Source organism: Pygocentrus nattereri, chromosome 22, assembly GCF_015220715.1.
Source record: "Pygocentrus nattereri isolate fPygNat1 chromosome 22, fPygNat1.pri, whole genome shotgun sequence".
NCBI lineage: Eukaryota > Metazoa > Chordata > Actinopteri > Characiformes > Serrasalmidae > Pygocentrus > Pygocentrus nattereri.
In genome coordinates this window covers 31,314,509-31,332,725 of record NC_051232.1, presented here as the reverse complement: position 1 = coordinate 31,332,725, position 18,217 = coordinate 31,314,509, and the positions used below count along the sequence as shown (strand labels likewise).

At 41.7% G+C, this 18,217-nt stretch overlaps 1 protein-coding gene across 1 annotated transcript; it reads left to right on the top strand.

Moving 5' to 3' along the window:
* Positions 1–6,580: 6,580 nt before the first annotated feature.
* On the top strand, positions 6,581–10,132 carry zgc:171579 (uncharacterized protein LOC557116 homolog). Its single transcript, XM_017700934.2, has 2 exons — positions 6,581–6,760; positions 8,046–10,132. The coding sequence occupies exon 2, from the start codon at positions 8,054–8,056 to the stop codon at positions 9,068–9,070; it is 1,017 nt and encodes a 338-aa protein (XP_017556423.1). The 5' UTR covers positions 6,581–6,760; positions 8,046–8,053; the 3' UTR covers positions 9,071–10,132.
* The last annotated feature ends 8,085 nt before the right edge of the window (positions 10,133–18,217 follow it).

Below are 18,217 nucleotides of genomic sequence, written 5' to 3'. Positions count from 1 at the left end.
ATATTGCACACAGGGATGTGGGATTTGCTTTTGAGAAAAAATAATGTCTATTTCCAATGTTTTATCTCACTTAAAGGTCCCACTCCTCTCACATGTTCAGCATAAGATCTAGATCATAAACAACAAGGACATTTTTTCATAGACTTTATATTGCTCGTCTCAGAAAGAGTGCCAGTAGTACTGGAGGGCTCTGTATACATTATGTGAGCTTTTCTTTTGAAATTAAATGCAGTAAAGCAGGTAAATGTGCTTTGTCTGTGCTACACTGTGCCAGTCACAGGCAATAAATTTTTCCCTCAAAGAAGAAGTAGAGAGCTGACAGTGGAGTCTTTTATTTCCCCACTGCCACCGGATAATAAGAAGTTGCAACACACTGAGTGTGGTAAGTATGGAAACTTTTTCTGTGTGTGTTTAAACTAGCATTGCCTCAATACTTTACTGAACTGAAGTTCAGGCCATATATATATATATATATATATATATATATATATATATATATATATATATATATATATATATACACACACCCCTCACATTTCTGTAAATATGTTATTATATCTTTTTGTGGGACGACACTATAAAAATGAAACTCTGATATAAGTTAAAGTGGTTAGTGTGCAGCTTGTATAGAAGTGCAGATCTACTGTCCTCTGAAAAGAAAACACCCAGACATTAATGTCTAAATAGCTGGCAGCACAAGTGAGTCCACCTCACAGTGAACGTGTCCAAATTGTGCTCAGTTGTGTCGGTGTCCCTCCCTCGGGTCATGTGACCCGTTAGAGTTACAAAGTTCCAGGTGTGAATGGGGAGCAGGGCTGTTAAATTTGGTGTTTTGGGTCAAATTCGGTCATACTGGACACTGGATATTCAACGTGGCACCTAATGGCAAAGAACTCTCTGAAGATGTGAGAAATAGAATTGTTGCTCTCCACAAAGACGCCTGGGCTATAAGAAGACTGCTAACACCCTGAAACTGTGCTATAGCACGGTGGACGAGGTCATACAGCGATTTTCCAGGACAGGTTGCACTCTGAACAGGCCTCGCCAGGGCTGACCAAAGAGGTTGGCTTTAAAAATAGACGCATGAGTTCTGCCAGCATTGCTGCAGAGGTTGAAGAAGTGGGAGGTCAGCCAGTCAGTGCTCAGACCATATGCAGCACAAGAAGACAAGCAGTCCAGAACATGGATTACTGGAACCATGGTCTGTGGTCTGACGAGACCAAGATAAACTTGTTTGGCTCAGATGGTGTTCAGCATGTGTGGTGGCGCCCTGGTACCAAGACAACTGTCTCTTGCCTACAGTCAAGCATGGTGGTGGTAGCATCATGGTCTGGAGCTGCATGAGTGCTGCCGGCACTGGGGAGCTGCAGTTCACTGAGGGAAACATGAATTCCACCATGTACTGTGACCTTCTGAAGCAGAACACGATCCCCTCCCTTCGGAAACCACGCCGCATGGCAGTTTTCCAACTCGACAATGACGCCAAACACACCTCCAAGATGACAACTGCCTTGCTGAAGGTGAAGGTGATGGACTGGCCAAGTATGTCTCCAGACCTAAACACAGTTGAGCACCTGTGGGGCATCCTCAAGCAGAAGGAGGAGGAGCGCAAGGTCTCTAACATCCACCAGCTCCGTGATGTCATCACGGAGGAGTGGGAGAGGATTCCAGTAGCAGCCTGTGCAGCTCTGGAGAATTCCATGCCTGAGAGGGTTCAGGCAGTGCTAGATAATAATGATGGTCACACAAAATATTGACACAGAGCACAATTTGGACACATTCACTATGAGGTGGACTCACTCGTGTTGCCAGCTATTTAGACGTTAATGGCTGTGTGTTGAGTTTAGTAAATAAAATGTCTATATTTGTGTTGTAGTCATGGCAACCCCTGGTTTCTATCACCACCACTATAAAGACATCTGAACCATTTCACACCAAACAACTCTGAATGACTCAAAACAACTGACTTATGCATGGAATTCCCCTTTAACTACACAAAATAATGTAGCTAATTGCACTTATTTTGATCGTTTCAAAGCCACAGCAGGTTTACTGCACAGTATTTGCTGTGTTTAATAAGGTTGAGCGAAGCAGTGGGTTTAAAACTAGTGCAGGCCGCTGTAAGAGGTGTCCACATGTTTAATAACAGGAACCTCTTTTTCTTCTTTTTCCTTATATTTTTATGAATCTGCCTGTGTTTTTTCCACACGTGGCCCTGTAACAAATGCGAGTCCTGCAAGTGCATTTCGTCTTGCTCGAGTCCCAGTGGCATACGGACCACTCATAAATCAAATGCAATACATATTACACACTACATGTAGCCCCTGTCTACACTTTTTTAGACCTTGTGTGTTGTCAGCCACTCCTTTAACAACACTGTAATTTAATTGGCCACTGTGTCAATATAGATGACAAACTAGATTATTCAACAGGTCCGCTGTCAGCAGACTGGGAAACTATTCTTGGCCTGGATTAGATCATTTTGCAATGAAATGAACTGGATGCACATCCAGTACCTCCAGCCTGTCACGGATGTATGTATCAGGAAATCCCACCAATGAAGCGCTGATGACCCTTTCTGTCTCAGGAGGCCTTCCAGGTGCTAGTTCAGTCTCTTGTCATCTCAAGGCTTTACTACTGCAGCTCGCTCCTGGCTGGTCTTCCTATGCGGCCATCAGGCACCTCAGATGATCCTGAATGCAGCAGCGTGGCTGATATTTAATCTTCCTTATCACTGTTGTTGGAAGAAAACCTCGTATCTCCGTTTTTGTCGTTTTTCAGTTTTTGACATGAGTGGAAAATGCCTGTTAATCCTTTACACTGTTTGTAAATTTCTTGATGAGTGGACCAAAATAAATGGCCCAAAATGACTTGTAAAAAATTCTTACATTAAAAGTAAAGTATTTTTTTCCTTCTCCTGTAAAGTTACTATTTTGGAGATACGAGGTTTTCTTCCAGCATCAGTGATATATACTTCTATCACTCAACTGCTTTGTTCCCTTCACTGACTTCCCATAACCACATCAGATTTAAAGCCCTGATGCATACGAAGCCAAAAATGGACCAGCCTCTCTCCGCCTTCAACTCTACAAAAAGATGCTTCTTCAAGGGTTCTTTAGTACGGAAGGGTTCTATATAGCACCAAAAGCTATTCTTCTATGGCATACAAGCTTAACAATAGCAGAATCCTTTTTGGTACTATATGGAGCCATTTATTTAAAAAAAATCAATCTGAAGAACCATTTCACCATGCAAAGAATCGTTTAAGCATGCAAACTAAAGAACCCTGCATTCTCTATCAATCTTAAGAGCTATTTTACCATGCAAAGAACTACAGTGGTTCTCTGAGTGTTTATGCTTCAATAAAGAACCACTACCTTTACTAAAGATCCCTTGAAGAACCATCTTTTCAAGAGAGTGCTGCAGTAGTCGAAAACTGTTCTGAACCTCGAGCCTTTCAAGCCATCCTTCAAGATGAGTATCGACTCTTCTCTGTCCTGGAGCCCAGGTGGGTGGAACCAACTGTTCTGGAGCCCAGATGGTGGAACCAACTTCCAACTGAAATGCAGACTGAAGAACATCGCTGTGTACAGTACTACAGCGAGCACTAACCCAAGCTCTTACTGAAATGCATTATATTTAAGTGATATTTTTTTAATCCCACAAACGGGGAAATTTCACCTCCGCATTTAACCCATCTGTGAAGTGAAGCACCACATACACACTAGTGAACACACACACTAGCGGGCAGTGAGCACACTTGCCCAGAGCAGTGGGCAGCCCTATGCATGGCGCCTGGGGAGCAATTGGGGGTTAGGTGTCTTGCTCAAGGACACCTCAGTCACGGGCTGTCGGCACTGGGGTTTGAACTGGCAACAGAGAGCCAGTTCACTAACCTCCAGCCCACGCCTGCCCCTTTCATTATGTATATTAGTATATAAGCACTTATGCTGTGTTTAATTTTATATGCTTCTTGTATCAGCTTTTGTTTTCTGGCAGTGTTTGAGCTCACGGGTAGTTTTTACTCTAACCTGTTTACAGTCGTTAGGATACTTTCTCTGAGCGGGCAACAGAGTCGCTCTGGATAAGAGCATCTGCTACACGTCAAGGTAAATGTAAACAACACTCACTTTAAGAAAGCGCTGCACAGCCTCACTTTGGTTATTTTAGATAACAACCAAATGAACACCAGTAAGAGATACCAACTTCTTGCCAAATCAAAAGAGAGATAAAGAGAGATTTATGCTAGAGACTATGAGCCTCTTGCCATTAACCATTGGACAGTGTAGTGGATAACTGTACAGCTGGGCAGTTGAGGTGCCTGTTTGGATTGTTAATAACTCAGGCTGCCTTGAAATATTATATACCTTGTTTCCTCCAAAACATGATTGCAAGGGTAGCAATACGCTATAAGTCAGTAACTGTTATCAACAGTTGTTTTTACTCTTGGGGCAGCAGAATTTGCATAATCCGCCACGCACTCAGAATGCAGTTGTCCACTAACATGTATGCTCACTCCGGTACAAGCTGTTTGTTTCAGGGATTCTCCATTCACTTTATATAGGATTACATCAGAAAAAACCCTGGATTTCTCAGTCTCAAACCCCACGACTGACTAGGTATACCTGGTTGTGCCCTTAGACCGGGCACTTAACCCCCACGCCCTAGCCGGTGCTGCTCTGCTGGCTTTGCTGTACTTGGGCAAATGATGAACTTCCCTTGTAAGACCAATAAAGTACATAACATAATGTACCATAACAACTGGCTATCCTTTGATATCCTACCCTACTGTCATGCGCCGAGAATGTTCCACCACCAAAATGATGGACTGGTTAGTATTACTGGACTAATGTCTTTTACTATACACCTATATAGAGGGCACCTATAGCGGAATTGTACAGCTATAGGTAAGTGGACACCATGAAGTGGAAAATGAATAGAAGTTAATTCTCAATTTCAGCAAATAATTAAAATGTTATTGTTTGTTTTCGACACTTAAGCTGCAAAACTCTAGTTTTGAAAGGGCTGTCCAGACCTCGCCAAGCAAATCACTTGATGAAAATGGCAAACGTTATTTCCGTTATTAATTGGAGAGTTTGCAATTTTATCCAAGGCCTCATATTCTCACTGATCCAATTTAAGCGGGGGGGATGGAACTGAAACTGCATGAGTAAAGTAAGTGTAATTCACATTCTCTGATTCATGTTATTACCATAATGCTTCACTAGCACTCGAAATGACATTAGGAGTTATTTTTCAGACAGCAGATGAGGCATGCACAATGGGAATGCTTTGTGGTTAATCCTTGGCTTGGTATCAGAGGGATACTAAAAGCACCCATTAAAGAACAGATATTCATGTTGAACGGAAAAGCACGTCTCATATGAAAACAATCTGATGGACCTCATGTGTACATTGTTGTGCACCTCTTGGGCACTGGTCCCCTTTCAGGAAAGAAATGTGCAGGAGATGAGCTAGAGTTGGTTTCATTGACATGAGATTCCAAGAACTGATGAGGTGAAGCGAGTACAGTGGAGGAATCCATAGTGAAAGGAGAAGAACAAACGAAGGGATTCAAACAACAAGAGTTAGACATAGAACACAGAAGACAAACTAAAGCCACAAACCTACAAAGGGACAATTATAAAGTAGAAGTCTGACTCACAAAGACAAATGATCACATTGGCAACACCAAAACAGGGGTGCAAACACAGGATGAGCAAAAGGGAGAGGGTGGGGCTATAGACAAGACACAGGTGAGCTAGATAACAAGGAGACAGAACAAGAGACAAGACAGATACCAAAATAACAAGGAGCAAAAGGACAGTATATATATATATATATATATATATATATATATATATATATATATATATATATACTTGTTATTTTGTCTATGCTAATAGACATGATACTCATAGGAAGCAGGGCCAAATAACTAAATACTTTTTAGCAATTGAATTTCAGTCGTTATCAGCCATACAAATGGCCCCATTTGTACTGGTGTACCAGTCACAGCAGCATCGCCAGTACAAATGGCCCTATTTGTACTAGTGGGCCAGTCACACACTTTGCCATAATGAATTAAAATTAAGATTAAGTGACCCTTATTAGTCCCACAACGGGGAAATCCCACCTCCGCATTTAACCCATCCGTGAAGTGAAACACCACATACACTCTAGTGAGCACACACACACTAAGGGGCAGTGAGCACACTTGCCCGGAGTGGTGGGCAACCCAATCCGCAGTGCCCGGGGAGCAGTTGGGGGTTACGTGTCTTGCTCAAGGACACCTCAGTCATGCTGTCGGCTCTGGGGATCAAACCGGCGACCTTCCGGTCACGAGGCTGGATCCCTAACCTCCAGCCCACGACTGCCCCATAGAATCACCCGAATCAGCTACATAAGATTTTAAGACATCAAAGTAAAACCATCTTTCTGCACACTTCTGTATTCGATCACATTTAGTAATGAATCTGCAAAATCTCGGTGTGTGCAAGTCACACCCTGCTGACACAATCTTCCTCTGCGCTTCCTCTTTACGGTGTCAGTTATATGCACTTGATTGCAGCCACTTCAGTAACTGCACTCACTCATGACTGCTCAGATTACATCTGTGCTGCTCAGGCTACTTTTGGGAAAATTACATTTTTTTTGCATTTTATCACATTATCGCTTAAAATGAGCCAGTCTGAACCGACACCTGATCTGCGGTCACGTTGAGGAGATCTTTTTGTTCATGGATTATTGAGGAGACGATGTGAGTATGATGTGAATGCATTTTTATATTTATTTATTCATTAACCTTGTATTTCATCACTGTTGCAAACATTTCCAAAATGGTAGAACAAAAAAAAAAGTCTTCACATCTGAACAATGTGAAGAGTAACTAGAGCATTCGAATTAAGCAGAAAAGAAAAAATGACAAGCATTGAGAGCTTTTATTTCGCTGATGTCGGGACCAAACCTCGTATCTCGTAACTTTCCAGGAGAAGGAAAAACTTTACTTTTAATGTAAGTCAATGGAACCAGACTCTCCCCACCGCCCCCCCCCCCAACCCCCAAGTCATTTTGGGCCATTTATCTTGAAATTTACATGCAGTGTAAAGAGCAACAGGCCTTTAAAAATTATGTCCAAAGGTTGAAAAAATGGAGAGTTTTCACTCCAACAGCAGTGATGTGTAAGCTCATCTGATTTCAGGGTTATTATAGTTATTAATAAAATATAAAGACTTATTCCTATTTAGTAACTACAAAGCATTTACAAGTGCTATGAGAAATAATAAGCAACCCACGAAAAGCATTTTCAAATGGGCTTTTTGCTGAATTCATAACAGGATTCATTTACAATGTGTAAAAATATACTAATTTGCAATGTTGGAATATGGGATATTGATGATGGGAAAATAGTGGAAAATCTAGAAACGAAAACTTTTATTGGGGCTATTTGGGCTTATAACAGCCTACATGTATTTCTCCACCATTAATGGAGTTTTGAAAGTACATTGCAGCCCAAAACTATCATAAAAGAGCGTCTCAGTCATCAGGCAGTGAATTCAGAACCATTTCATGCAGGAACTTTCTGTGAAGGAGATTTAAGAGGTGGACGTCGGGTTCCTGTCACCACCACTGTGCACGGTTCTGACTCTGTAAGTTTCTCTAGAACAGGGCGTTTCGCACCAAACCGCTCTGAACGACTATGATCACACCACAAAATTATGGGAAAATTTTGGGAAAAAAAAATGGGTTGAATTCGGCTTTAAGCTGCCTGGAATTTCTGTGAAGCTTGTCCAAACACATATTAGTGGATGTAATAGCAGAATGCAAAGTGTGGATAGACTGATTTCAACGTAAGATGTCGGTGAGAAAACAGAAAGCAGTGCGGTCGATTGATTTTCAGAAGAAAGGACCTGTAAAAACCGTGATGTCTTCTTTGTGAATTGTGTAGCTTATGGAGAGAAAGTGCTTTGTTTGTGGTTGTGACAGCGTTTTATTGGTGGTAATAACAAACTCTCTTTCTCTCTATATATAAATGTTCTACATAGCAAAAACGATGGAGAACATCCCGAATACCAGCTCACATGTTGGACAAGGCATCTCAACTGTGGGCAACGCATGCGGAATAGACTTCAAGCAAGACAGCGTCTTCCTTCCCGTCCTGTATGGCATCTTCTTCATCATCGGCACACCACTGAACCTGGTGGCTCTTTTCGGCCTATACCGGCTGGTCAAAGCGGAGAACGTTCTACCGGTTTATGTCATTAACCTGCTACTTGCCGATCTCATCCAGCTTCTGACCCTCCCCCTCTGGATGGACTATTACGCCAATGAACACAATTGGCGCTTTGGGCCTCGTTCATGTCAGTTTATGGGCATGTTCTTCTACATCAGCGTCTACGCCGGGATCTTCTTCATGTGCATCATTGCGCTGGAGCGTCACATGGCCATAGTCAGGCCTCTGAATTTCCAGAATTTCCGAAAGCTGAGGTGGGCCTGCTTTATAGCGCTTGGCGTTTGGGTTCTAATCGCCGTGCCGCCCTCGGTGGCCTTCGACAAACTCTTCCCCAAGCAGAATTACACCCTGTGTATTGAGAAGTATCCTTCAGAGGGCAATTTCATCACCTACAGGCTGATTACTTTACTCCTGTCCTTCATCGTACCCCTCAGTTTCATCGCCCTGCTCCACCGAAAGACCCTTCGGTCGCTGATGGCAATCAACTCCCTTTTGTCCGAGGAAAAGAGGCGTATCAGAGCGATGCTGACCCTCCTGGTGGCTATATTTGTCATGGTGCTGGGACCCTATCATTTCATCGGATGCGTGAAGTACCTCGGGCTGCTGATCCACAGCCAAGTGTGCGAGTGGGAGAAGGCCATGTTTGTCCCTTATCAGCTGGGGAGAGGCTTGCTAAGCCTCAACAGCCTGCTTGATCCCGTGCTCTATATCTTCCTGCGGAGTGATATCCGGGCACTGGCAGGACGCTACTTACCTTGCTTGAGCACAGCGAGGGGCATCAGTCAGAAGTCATCAAGTGGGATGTCAGAGAGACCAACAAACTCCACTGAAGACTGAGGACAGGGCTGGGAACACCTTGAATGGTGCATATTAGCATTGTTTTTTTTAGCAACAGTTTTTCTTTTATACTTATCATTCTACCAAACTGGTTCAACAGCAGACCTGAAAACACATTTTGGACTTTTAACTGACTCGGACTTTTGACTAAAACCCTTTTGGGGTGGATTTTAAAATAAAACATACACTCAAAGAACCGTTTGCATGCTAAAATAGTTCTTTGCATGGTCCAATTGTTATTTAGATTGCCTGAGAAGGTGATGGAACCTTTTAGAAAAAGTTGCATAGAGCACCAAAAGGAGTTCTGGTATTTTTAAGATGTCAGGTTTGAACCTGTTTAGGTAATATAAACCAACCTCCATCAATCCAAAGAGCCACTTCAACATGCAAAGAGCCATTTAAGCATGTAATGCTTCTTTAAGTGCTCCTGGTTCTTGATAGAACCACTGTCTCTACTGAAGAACCCATGAAGAACCATCCTTTTAGCATGCATTTAATGGGAAACCTTACTACAATCATATGAACAGCATGATCAGTATTAGCCACATTAGCATTCCTAGCAACTTTAGCATGTGTAGTCTTTTATTTAAATGGGTGATACTTCAGAGATCAAGGCTTGAGCAATGATCTATGGTGAGAAGTACATTACGAACAAGATCTGTACATGATGAAGTCCAGAAGTGGTTTCCTGAATAAATGAAACCTGGTCTTGGATGAAATTAGACTGCCAGTGAAAATTCTCTGTTTAAGACTGGCTAATGCTGCCCATGCTTAATCTGTTTCCTGACCACAAGCTCTACATGTTCAATAGCACTGAAAGAAAAAGCTGGAAGAAAGTTAAAATGTGCTTATGGTTATTCTTTTAAATGAGGGCCAGTCTCCCCTTTAATCTGACATCAATAGCTTATTCTTAAAAAAATCTAATGCCTTTGCTTATTTTTCTGCGTGTAAAGAAACCATCGTTATCTTGCCGATGAAGCATTTAAGGGCTTGAAACTATGGTTGAGGATGTGTGAGGCTTTCAAAGCGTACTTTTTACATAAATAAATAGGCTTGCTTTCATTTTTGTATGTCTTTACTTAAATACATAAGTTTGCTTTTGTGCACGGTATACGTTCTTTAACTTTTAGTTATTGCTAGTTAAATTTGATGCAAATAGTAGCAGGGAGTTTATGTGTATTGTCATCTTGAAACTTATCCTTATGATATATGGTAAAAAAAAAGGTGACACATCTGTTGAATTGGCTGAATTTTTTCCACAGCTAATTTTATTCACAGCTGTTGCCCAACTGCAGAATATTGAAAACTGCACCTGCACTCTCTTTGAAAATCTGGAGAAAAACCTTCTTCACATTTTATAACACCAACACAGGACTGTAACACCAGTGGCATTTAAAAACACCAACACAGGACATTATGGACAACAAAACCATCACACCAGGGAAATTTAAAAACAGAAATACAGCAGCACACTAAAACCAGTGAATGTAAAAACATTGAGATGAGGACTGTAACACCAGTGACACTGTTTAACACCCGTGGCACAGCTACTTTCCTGGAACACAAAATGTATCAACTTCACATTCAAAGAAATAGCACCTCTATATCTAGTCTGAGCGAGTTCATCAAAAATGTGTAAAAGTGTTTTGTGACAAAAAAGCAACAAAAATATTCATAACAAAGATTTTTTTTTCATTTTCACAATGTTAATGAAAACTTGATCATGTTTTATGAAATGCAGCCTTTTGTAAATAATTTCATGGTTTTGTCTGTGCATTTCTCTGCATTAAAAAAAATAAAAGCAAAAACGTGAGAGAGGAGGACAACGGGGGGAGAGAGAGAATTGGTAAGGTGGAAGTGAGGGCAGCTTTAAAAAGGATGAAGAATGGAAAGGCAGTTGGTCCAGATGACATACCTGTGGAGGTATGGAGATGTTTAGGAGAGAAGGCAGTGGACTTTTTAACCAGGTTGTTCAACAAAATCCTGGAGAGTGAGAGGATGCCTGATGAGTGGAGAAGCAGTGTACTGGTTCCCATTTTTAGGAACAAGGGTGATGTGCAGAGCTGCAGTAACTACAGAGGTATAAAGTTGATGAGCCACACCATGAAGGTATGGGAAAGAGTTGTTGAAGCAAGGCTAAGGCGAGAGGTCCAGATCAGTGAGCAGCAGTTTGGTTTCATGCCCAGAAAGAGCACCACAGATGAAATTTTTGCGTTGAGAGTGTTGGTAGAGAAGTACAGAGAAGGTCAGAAGGAGCTGCACTGTGTCTTTGTGGATCTAGAGAAGGCAGATGATAGGGTGCCAAGAGAGGAACTGTGGTACTGTATGAGGAAGTCAGGTGTAGCTGAAAAGTACGTTAGGGTGGTGCAGGACATGTATGAGGATAGTGAGACAGTGGTGAGGTGTGCAGTTGGAGTCACAAATGGTTTCAAGGTGAAGGTGGGGTTTCATCGGGGATCAGCTTTGAGCCCCTCCTTGTTTGCAATGGTGATGGACAGGCTGACAGATGAGGTCAGGCAGGAGGCTCCATGGACCATGATGTTTGCAGATGACATTGTAATCTGTGGTGAGAGTAGAGAGCAGGTGGAAGAGAATCTGGAGAGGTGGAGGTTTGCACTGGAGAGGAGAGGAATGAAGGTCAGTAGAGACAAGATGGAATACATGTGTGTGAATGAGAGGGAGGCAGGTGGAAAGGTGAAGATGCAAGGAGTAGAGGTCGTAAAGGTAGATGACTTCAAATATCTTGGGTCAACCATCCAGAGCAATGGACAGTGTAGAAAAGAGGTGAAGAAGAGGGTGCAGGCAGGATGGAGTGGGTGGAGACGGGTGTCAGGGCTGATGTGTGACAGAAGGATAGCAGCAAGAGTGAAAGGGAAGGTCTACAAGACAGTAGTGCATCCTGCTATGATGTCTAGTTTGGAGACTGTGGCTCTGTCTAAAAGACAGGAGGCTGAGCTGGAGGTGGACGGAGATGAAGATGCTGAGATTTTCGTTGGGAGTGACAAGGATGGACAAAATTAGAAATGAGCAGATCAGAGGGACAGTGAAGGTGGAGCAGTTTGGAGATGAAGCCAGAGAGGCCAGGTTGAGATGGTTTGGACATGTGTTGAGGAGGAATAGTGGATATATTGGGCAAAGAATGTTGGAGATGGAGCTGCCGGGTAGAAGGAGAAGAGGTAGACCTCAGAGAAGGTTTATGGATGTAGTGAAGGTGGACATGGAGATGGTTGGTGTGAAAGTAGAGGAGGCAATGGATAGGGAAGATGGAGGCAGATGATCCGCTGTAGCGACCCCTAAAGGGAGCAGCCGAAAGAAGAAGAGAAAAGCAAAAACGTGATTATGGGACAATCTTTTTTTCCAAACTTGTATGTATTAATAAACATTATCTGAGTACATTCAGGTTCTCAGGTGGTTCTCTGGTGGTTTTGCATGGTAAATAAAATGTCTACATTTGTGTTGTAGTCATGGCGACCCCTGGTTGCTGTCACCACCACTGTGGTCTAAAACATATTATTTTCCCAAAAATTGTTGGAATTCCTGTTGTCGTTGGTTCATCATCTGGACTACTTTGATATTATGCACATCTTTTGCCACCTTTCGAGGTCTGGAATCAGTTTTAGCCCAAATGTATCACAAAAAGAAGATAGTAGCTTGTGCTGATGGTTGCTGGAAACACTAAGAGATTCAGTTCCATAACTTACCCAATACTTTTTTGTTCCTCTTCAAGCTGATTCTCTAGGCTACTTTCCCTCTGAGTCATGCCATGAAGTAACTGCAGCTTTACTTAAACTGGTTCCGGCCGCTCTACCTACTTTTGCCCATAACAAAGAGGTCAAGATGCAGCACTTGTGGACTTTTCTGGAAGTGGAACTTGATGTATCTGTCATTTCCTGACGTCCTCTAACCGATAAGACACCAGCAGAGGCAGATTACCTCGGAATAAAGCCCTACTCTCAGCAACATTAGCATTTCTGGCTTTCACATAAATGGTGTTGTATCATTTAAGAGGTGCAGGTTATAGTGATGATCTGAGAAGAACAGCACATTATGAAAAAGATCTGCACATTACGAGGTCTGAAAATGGTTTCCTGAATATAGCAGGAGCCTGATCTTAGATGAAATTACACTCTTAGTGGTAATTCTCCATTTAAGAGGCCTGTACTGTGGGGATTGTGCAAATTATCCTCACTTTATTGGAATAAAAGAGTTTGATGTAGTGTGTAAACGTTGTTTCAAAGCACATCATTCACAGTACGGTCCATATAGTCTGCATATGGTAAACTAAGCTGCAAAAACAGCTCGTTTTGAATTCATTTTTTCAGTGATATCATAAAAACCTCAAATCATTACATGTATCCACCTATTCAGGCTAAAGCAGTTTAGCTCCACTGAAGTTATAAGGAGTGTTTCAGTCTGGACTGCGTTTTCAATGAGGCAGCCACTCAGAACAGGGCGTACTTACATATACATGGTATTAAAGGCGCAGTAACAAAATCAACCTGTTTAATTCTAAGTGATAAAGAGAGATTGGAAAATGTTCTAATTCTCCATAAAAAGGAAAAAAATTGGTTTCCAAAAAGTTGTGAAAGCTTTCAAAATGTAAATAAAAATAGGATGCAGTGATGTGCAAATCATGTAAACCATATTTTAAAGGGAAAATACTACAAAGACAACATATCAGATGTTCAAACTGAGACATTTTATTGTATTTTGAAAAAACTATTGACTATTATTGAAAAAATATTTGCCCATTTTGAATTTGATGCCAACAACACGATGGGACGGGAGCCTGTTTACCGCCGTGTTTCATCACCTCTACTTTTACCAACACTCTGTAAGCATTTGGCAACAGAGGAGACGCTGCTGTAGTTTAGAAAGTGCAAGGTTTCTCGTTCTTGTTTGATACAGGATTTCAGCTGCTCATCAGTTCAGGGGCTCATTTGTTGTATTTTGTTTGATAATGCGCCAAATGTTACCAATGGTGACAGGTCTGGACTACAGGCAGGTCAGTTTAGCACCTGGGCTCTTTCTCTCTGGTGCCATGCTGTCATTATACGTATAGAATATGTTTGCACATTGTCTTATGTGGCATTAATAATTTCCAAAATTTTTTTATTTTTATTCTTGGACCCCAGGATTATTTTCCACTAAGCCATCTTAAATGAGCTCAGGCCCAGAGAAGGTGGCAGCGTTTCTGGATCCTGTTTATATTTGGGTTCTTCTTTGTGTTTTAGAGTTTAACAGCGTTTGTGGATGCAGTGATGAACTGTGTTCACAGACAGTGGTTTTCAGAAGTGTTTCTGAGCCCATGCAGTGATTTCCACTGCAGAATCATGTCTGTTTTTAATGCAGTGCTGCCTGAGGGCCCAAAGATCACGGCCAGCAGATACTGGTTTATGGCCTTGTCCCTCACACACAGAGATTTCTCCAGATTCTCTGAATCTTTTAATGATATTATGTACCGTAGACGATGAAACACACACACACACACACACACACACACACATATATATATATATATATATATATATATATATATATATATATATATATATATATATTTTTTTTTTTTTTTTATAAAATGTCTTGGTTTCAACACTGATTTGCATTTTGGAGAGGTTCCCAAGCATTATGGTAAAGTGGAAATGTTGTCTGTCATCTGATAATGCCACAATATAATTGTGGATTTTCCTCAAAGTGGCGTAAGACGAATCCGGTGTACTCTTTTTTCTGATCTTCACTTCCTCCTAGTGATGTGGCGCAGTTCACCACAACAGCCAGCTCTGCCTGACTCAGCCCTATTTGGCAAAGCGATTTCCTGCCAATGCAGAAATGTTACAGGATGGTCCTACTCAGAAATGCAAGCCACGCCATCTGCAGCTTGACACATGTACAGGAGCGCGGGGAGATAATACACTCAGAATGCTGCACCTTGCCTCAGAGCTCATCTCCTTCAACTCTACATTCCCTCACTGTACTGTTTACACTTTTGGATTAGCCTGAGAGGGTTTACAGAAGCAGCCAAGGAACATTTGTTGTTGTTTTAGCTGTGAAGTTGTTAGCACATCAGTGGGCCCATTTCATACAAAAATAAATAAAATAAATTTCCCACACATTCAATCTGGAGACCATGCAGTCCTTACATGGAATGTAAGCAACAAAAACAGCCTGTTTCGATTTAATCATGGTTGTGATGTCACAACCACTCAGCCTATAGCAGTTCGATCCACTATTTCAGGGATTGGAAGTGATATGAAGCGCTGTTTTCAGACTGCTTTCAGAATAAGGCACAATATGAAGCACAGTGTAGGTAGAAATAACTTACATATCGCTGCTGTCGGAACAAAACCTCATATCTCCAAAACCAGGAGAAGGAAAAAACCTACTTTACTTTTAATGAAAGTCAGTGGAACCAGACATTTTTGCAAGTCATTTTGGGCCATTTCTGTTGGTCCATTCTTCATGAAATTCATACACATATACATTCAAAATCATATATCAGATATAAGCTGAGTGTAGCTGCCGCGCTAATGAACGAAGCTGCCAGTGAAGGAGGATCTGCTCACACAGAGAAGTGTTACTGACTCTATGGAGGTCGAACACAAAGTTGGATCCTTTAAACCAGGGGTTGTCAACATGTGGCTCTTTTCCTGCCCTGTCGTGGCTCCACAGCTGAATCAGATCAGTAGGTAAGAATAAAATAATCCTCCTTTACAGCAAAATAAAGCTCTGCTGATCCTTCAACACAGTTTAACAGTAAATGGTGTTAAATGCTGGAGTTAATGTAGAACTGCTGATTCACACTTTAACCCTGAAGATCAGCGCAGACTGCTGGTCACCATAGCAACGCAGACAACAGTCTCGCCTAGTTAGTAGCTAACAAAACAGCAAAGAAATTTAAGATTTAGCGATAATTTGGTGATGAATTATTTGTGTTTATAATCACTCCAGCTGGTTTCCTCATACGTCTAATCTGCAACGAGAGGTTGGTTTCTCGGTCCACCAAAAACCTTAAATGCACCGCCACCTTAAATTGGGTGCTACCTTAAATGCTTTTCTGCCTTCAATTCCGTGCCACCTTAAATGCGATGCTACCTTAAATGTAATTTCATCTAAAATTTGTCGTAAACAGGAGCGGGCAGGGTTAAAACTGTCAGGACATTGTGTAGAAACAGGCAGACAGTCCAACAGAAAGGCAAGGGGTGATAACCAGTGCAGAAACACAGAAAATACATGGCTCAGAATCAGGAGGTTAATAAGACTAATAAGACTTTGCACAGAAACGGTCGAATACTTATTGAATACCCTACAAAATGGCTTCTGACGAGGAACAGGTGTCAGCATGAGTCTCTGTACTCAGGATAGTGAGACCTCTGCTGGCGTGGAGAGGAACAGACCATAGATGTGACAGTGCTGTATTGGACTTAGTATTGGTGAGTCCTAGAAAACACATTCATACTTTTTTACTTGTCTTCACCAAGAGCGCCAATAACATGGACCTCAGTGTAATTCATGTTGACACCTTCACCAGAATAAGATCCTTGCACACTTGTCGGGAATACTGATCCTGATCTTCAGACACTTTTTCCCAATGGTTACGGAGAGCAGACGGCTTCAGAACTGGCTCCAGGGTTTCGTTAGAAACGGCCGATTTCGAGTGTATGGGTAAGAAAAGCTCTACTAAATATGCTGATGTTGGCTGTCAGTCAGCCAACTGCTTTTGCATCAACCAGCAAAATACTGCACTTGAAACAAATGTCTGTCTTTTATTTACAGTGCTAATATTCCAGCCAGCATTAGTCCCTATATTGCTCACTGCAGCGAGTATTTTCCCAAGGCCTGCATTGATACCAGGGCCCAGTACAGCACTGGGTTTGCCAGGAAACTGCTCTTGAGAAAAGAAGCAAAAACAGCCATTTCAACCCAACTGCTGTGCAGCATGTAAATAACTGTCTTGATTTTCCTGTGAGGTAAAACAAACTGTATAATCATAATTTGCTATGAGGACAGATTAGTAGCCTGGGTTCAGGAGGCCCCTGCTACCGCACTGCTGTGTTTTTCCTTCTTTAATATAGTTGAATCATCTATAGTCAGCAAATTCCTTGCTTCCGTGTTATAGAAGCTACTGAAGGCCTTATTTTTTACTGTGCACTGCTAAAAATGTTGTCTTGGCAGATAAAACTATCTTACAGCCGGAGTAGGTGACCCCACCGCCTTCTTTCAGCCCTCCTTCCAAAGCTGCTCCCACAAAAGACATGAATGAGCACGTCGTGGTGCACCATCATCACCATGTGTAGTGGGACAGCATCTACAGCATGTTCCCCGTCAATCTGAAGAACTATTTAATGATGCTGAGAACCCAGTCATCATGCATAGGGGTCTTTAAGTGTCCATGTTTCTGGACAGAGCCATTTTCCAGTGGTGGACAGTAAATGAGTAACTGAGTAAATGTAATTGGTTTCTGTACTTTAGTATTTTTGGTGTATCTGTACTGAAGTTTCTCCGTTCTGGGCGACTTTCTCCTTTCACTCCACTACATTTCAGAGTCTAATATCCGACTTTTCCCTCCTCTTTTGAGAAATCTGTCGTTCCTTTTGGTTTCTGTGTGTATAAAAACGTAACATGTCAAAACGAAAGAAGCGCAAAGCCAGAGCACCAATCAGGGCCCAGCGGTCACTTTGTTTAGAGCTGGTTTTGACCTGTTGGTCAGACCGACCCAGTGCAGCACGCGGTTCAACGTCAGCGCAGCAGCGTAAAACTTTGGGAGAGTCTGTTCAACATAAATGATGAACTAACCTAACTTTGTGTAAATAGAGCTCAATATAGAAATATGTCCACATATGCAGTCTATCTATCTATCTATCTATCTATCTATCTATCTATCTATCTATCTATCTATCTATCTATCTGTCTATCTACCTACTTGTCTGTCTATCTGTCTATATATGTGATTGTTTGTCTGTCTATCTATCTATCAGGCAGACAGAGAATCTATCTATCTATCTATCTATCTATCTATCTATCTATCTATCTATCTATCTATCTATCTATCTATCTATCTATCTATCTATCTATCTATCTATCTGTCTGTCTGTCTGTCTGTCTATTGATCTATCTAAATGATCTATCTATCTTTCTGTCTGTCTC

Bases quoted from the DNA above. Each gene is read 5' to 3' on its own strand.
- zgc:171579 (XM_017700934.2), top strand. From the start codon at position 8,054: ATGGAGAACATCCCGAATACCAGCTCACATGTTGGACAAGGCATCTCA.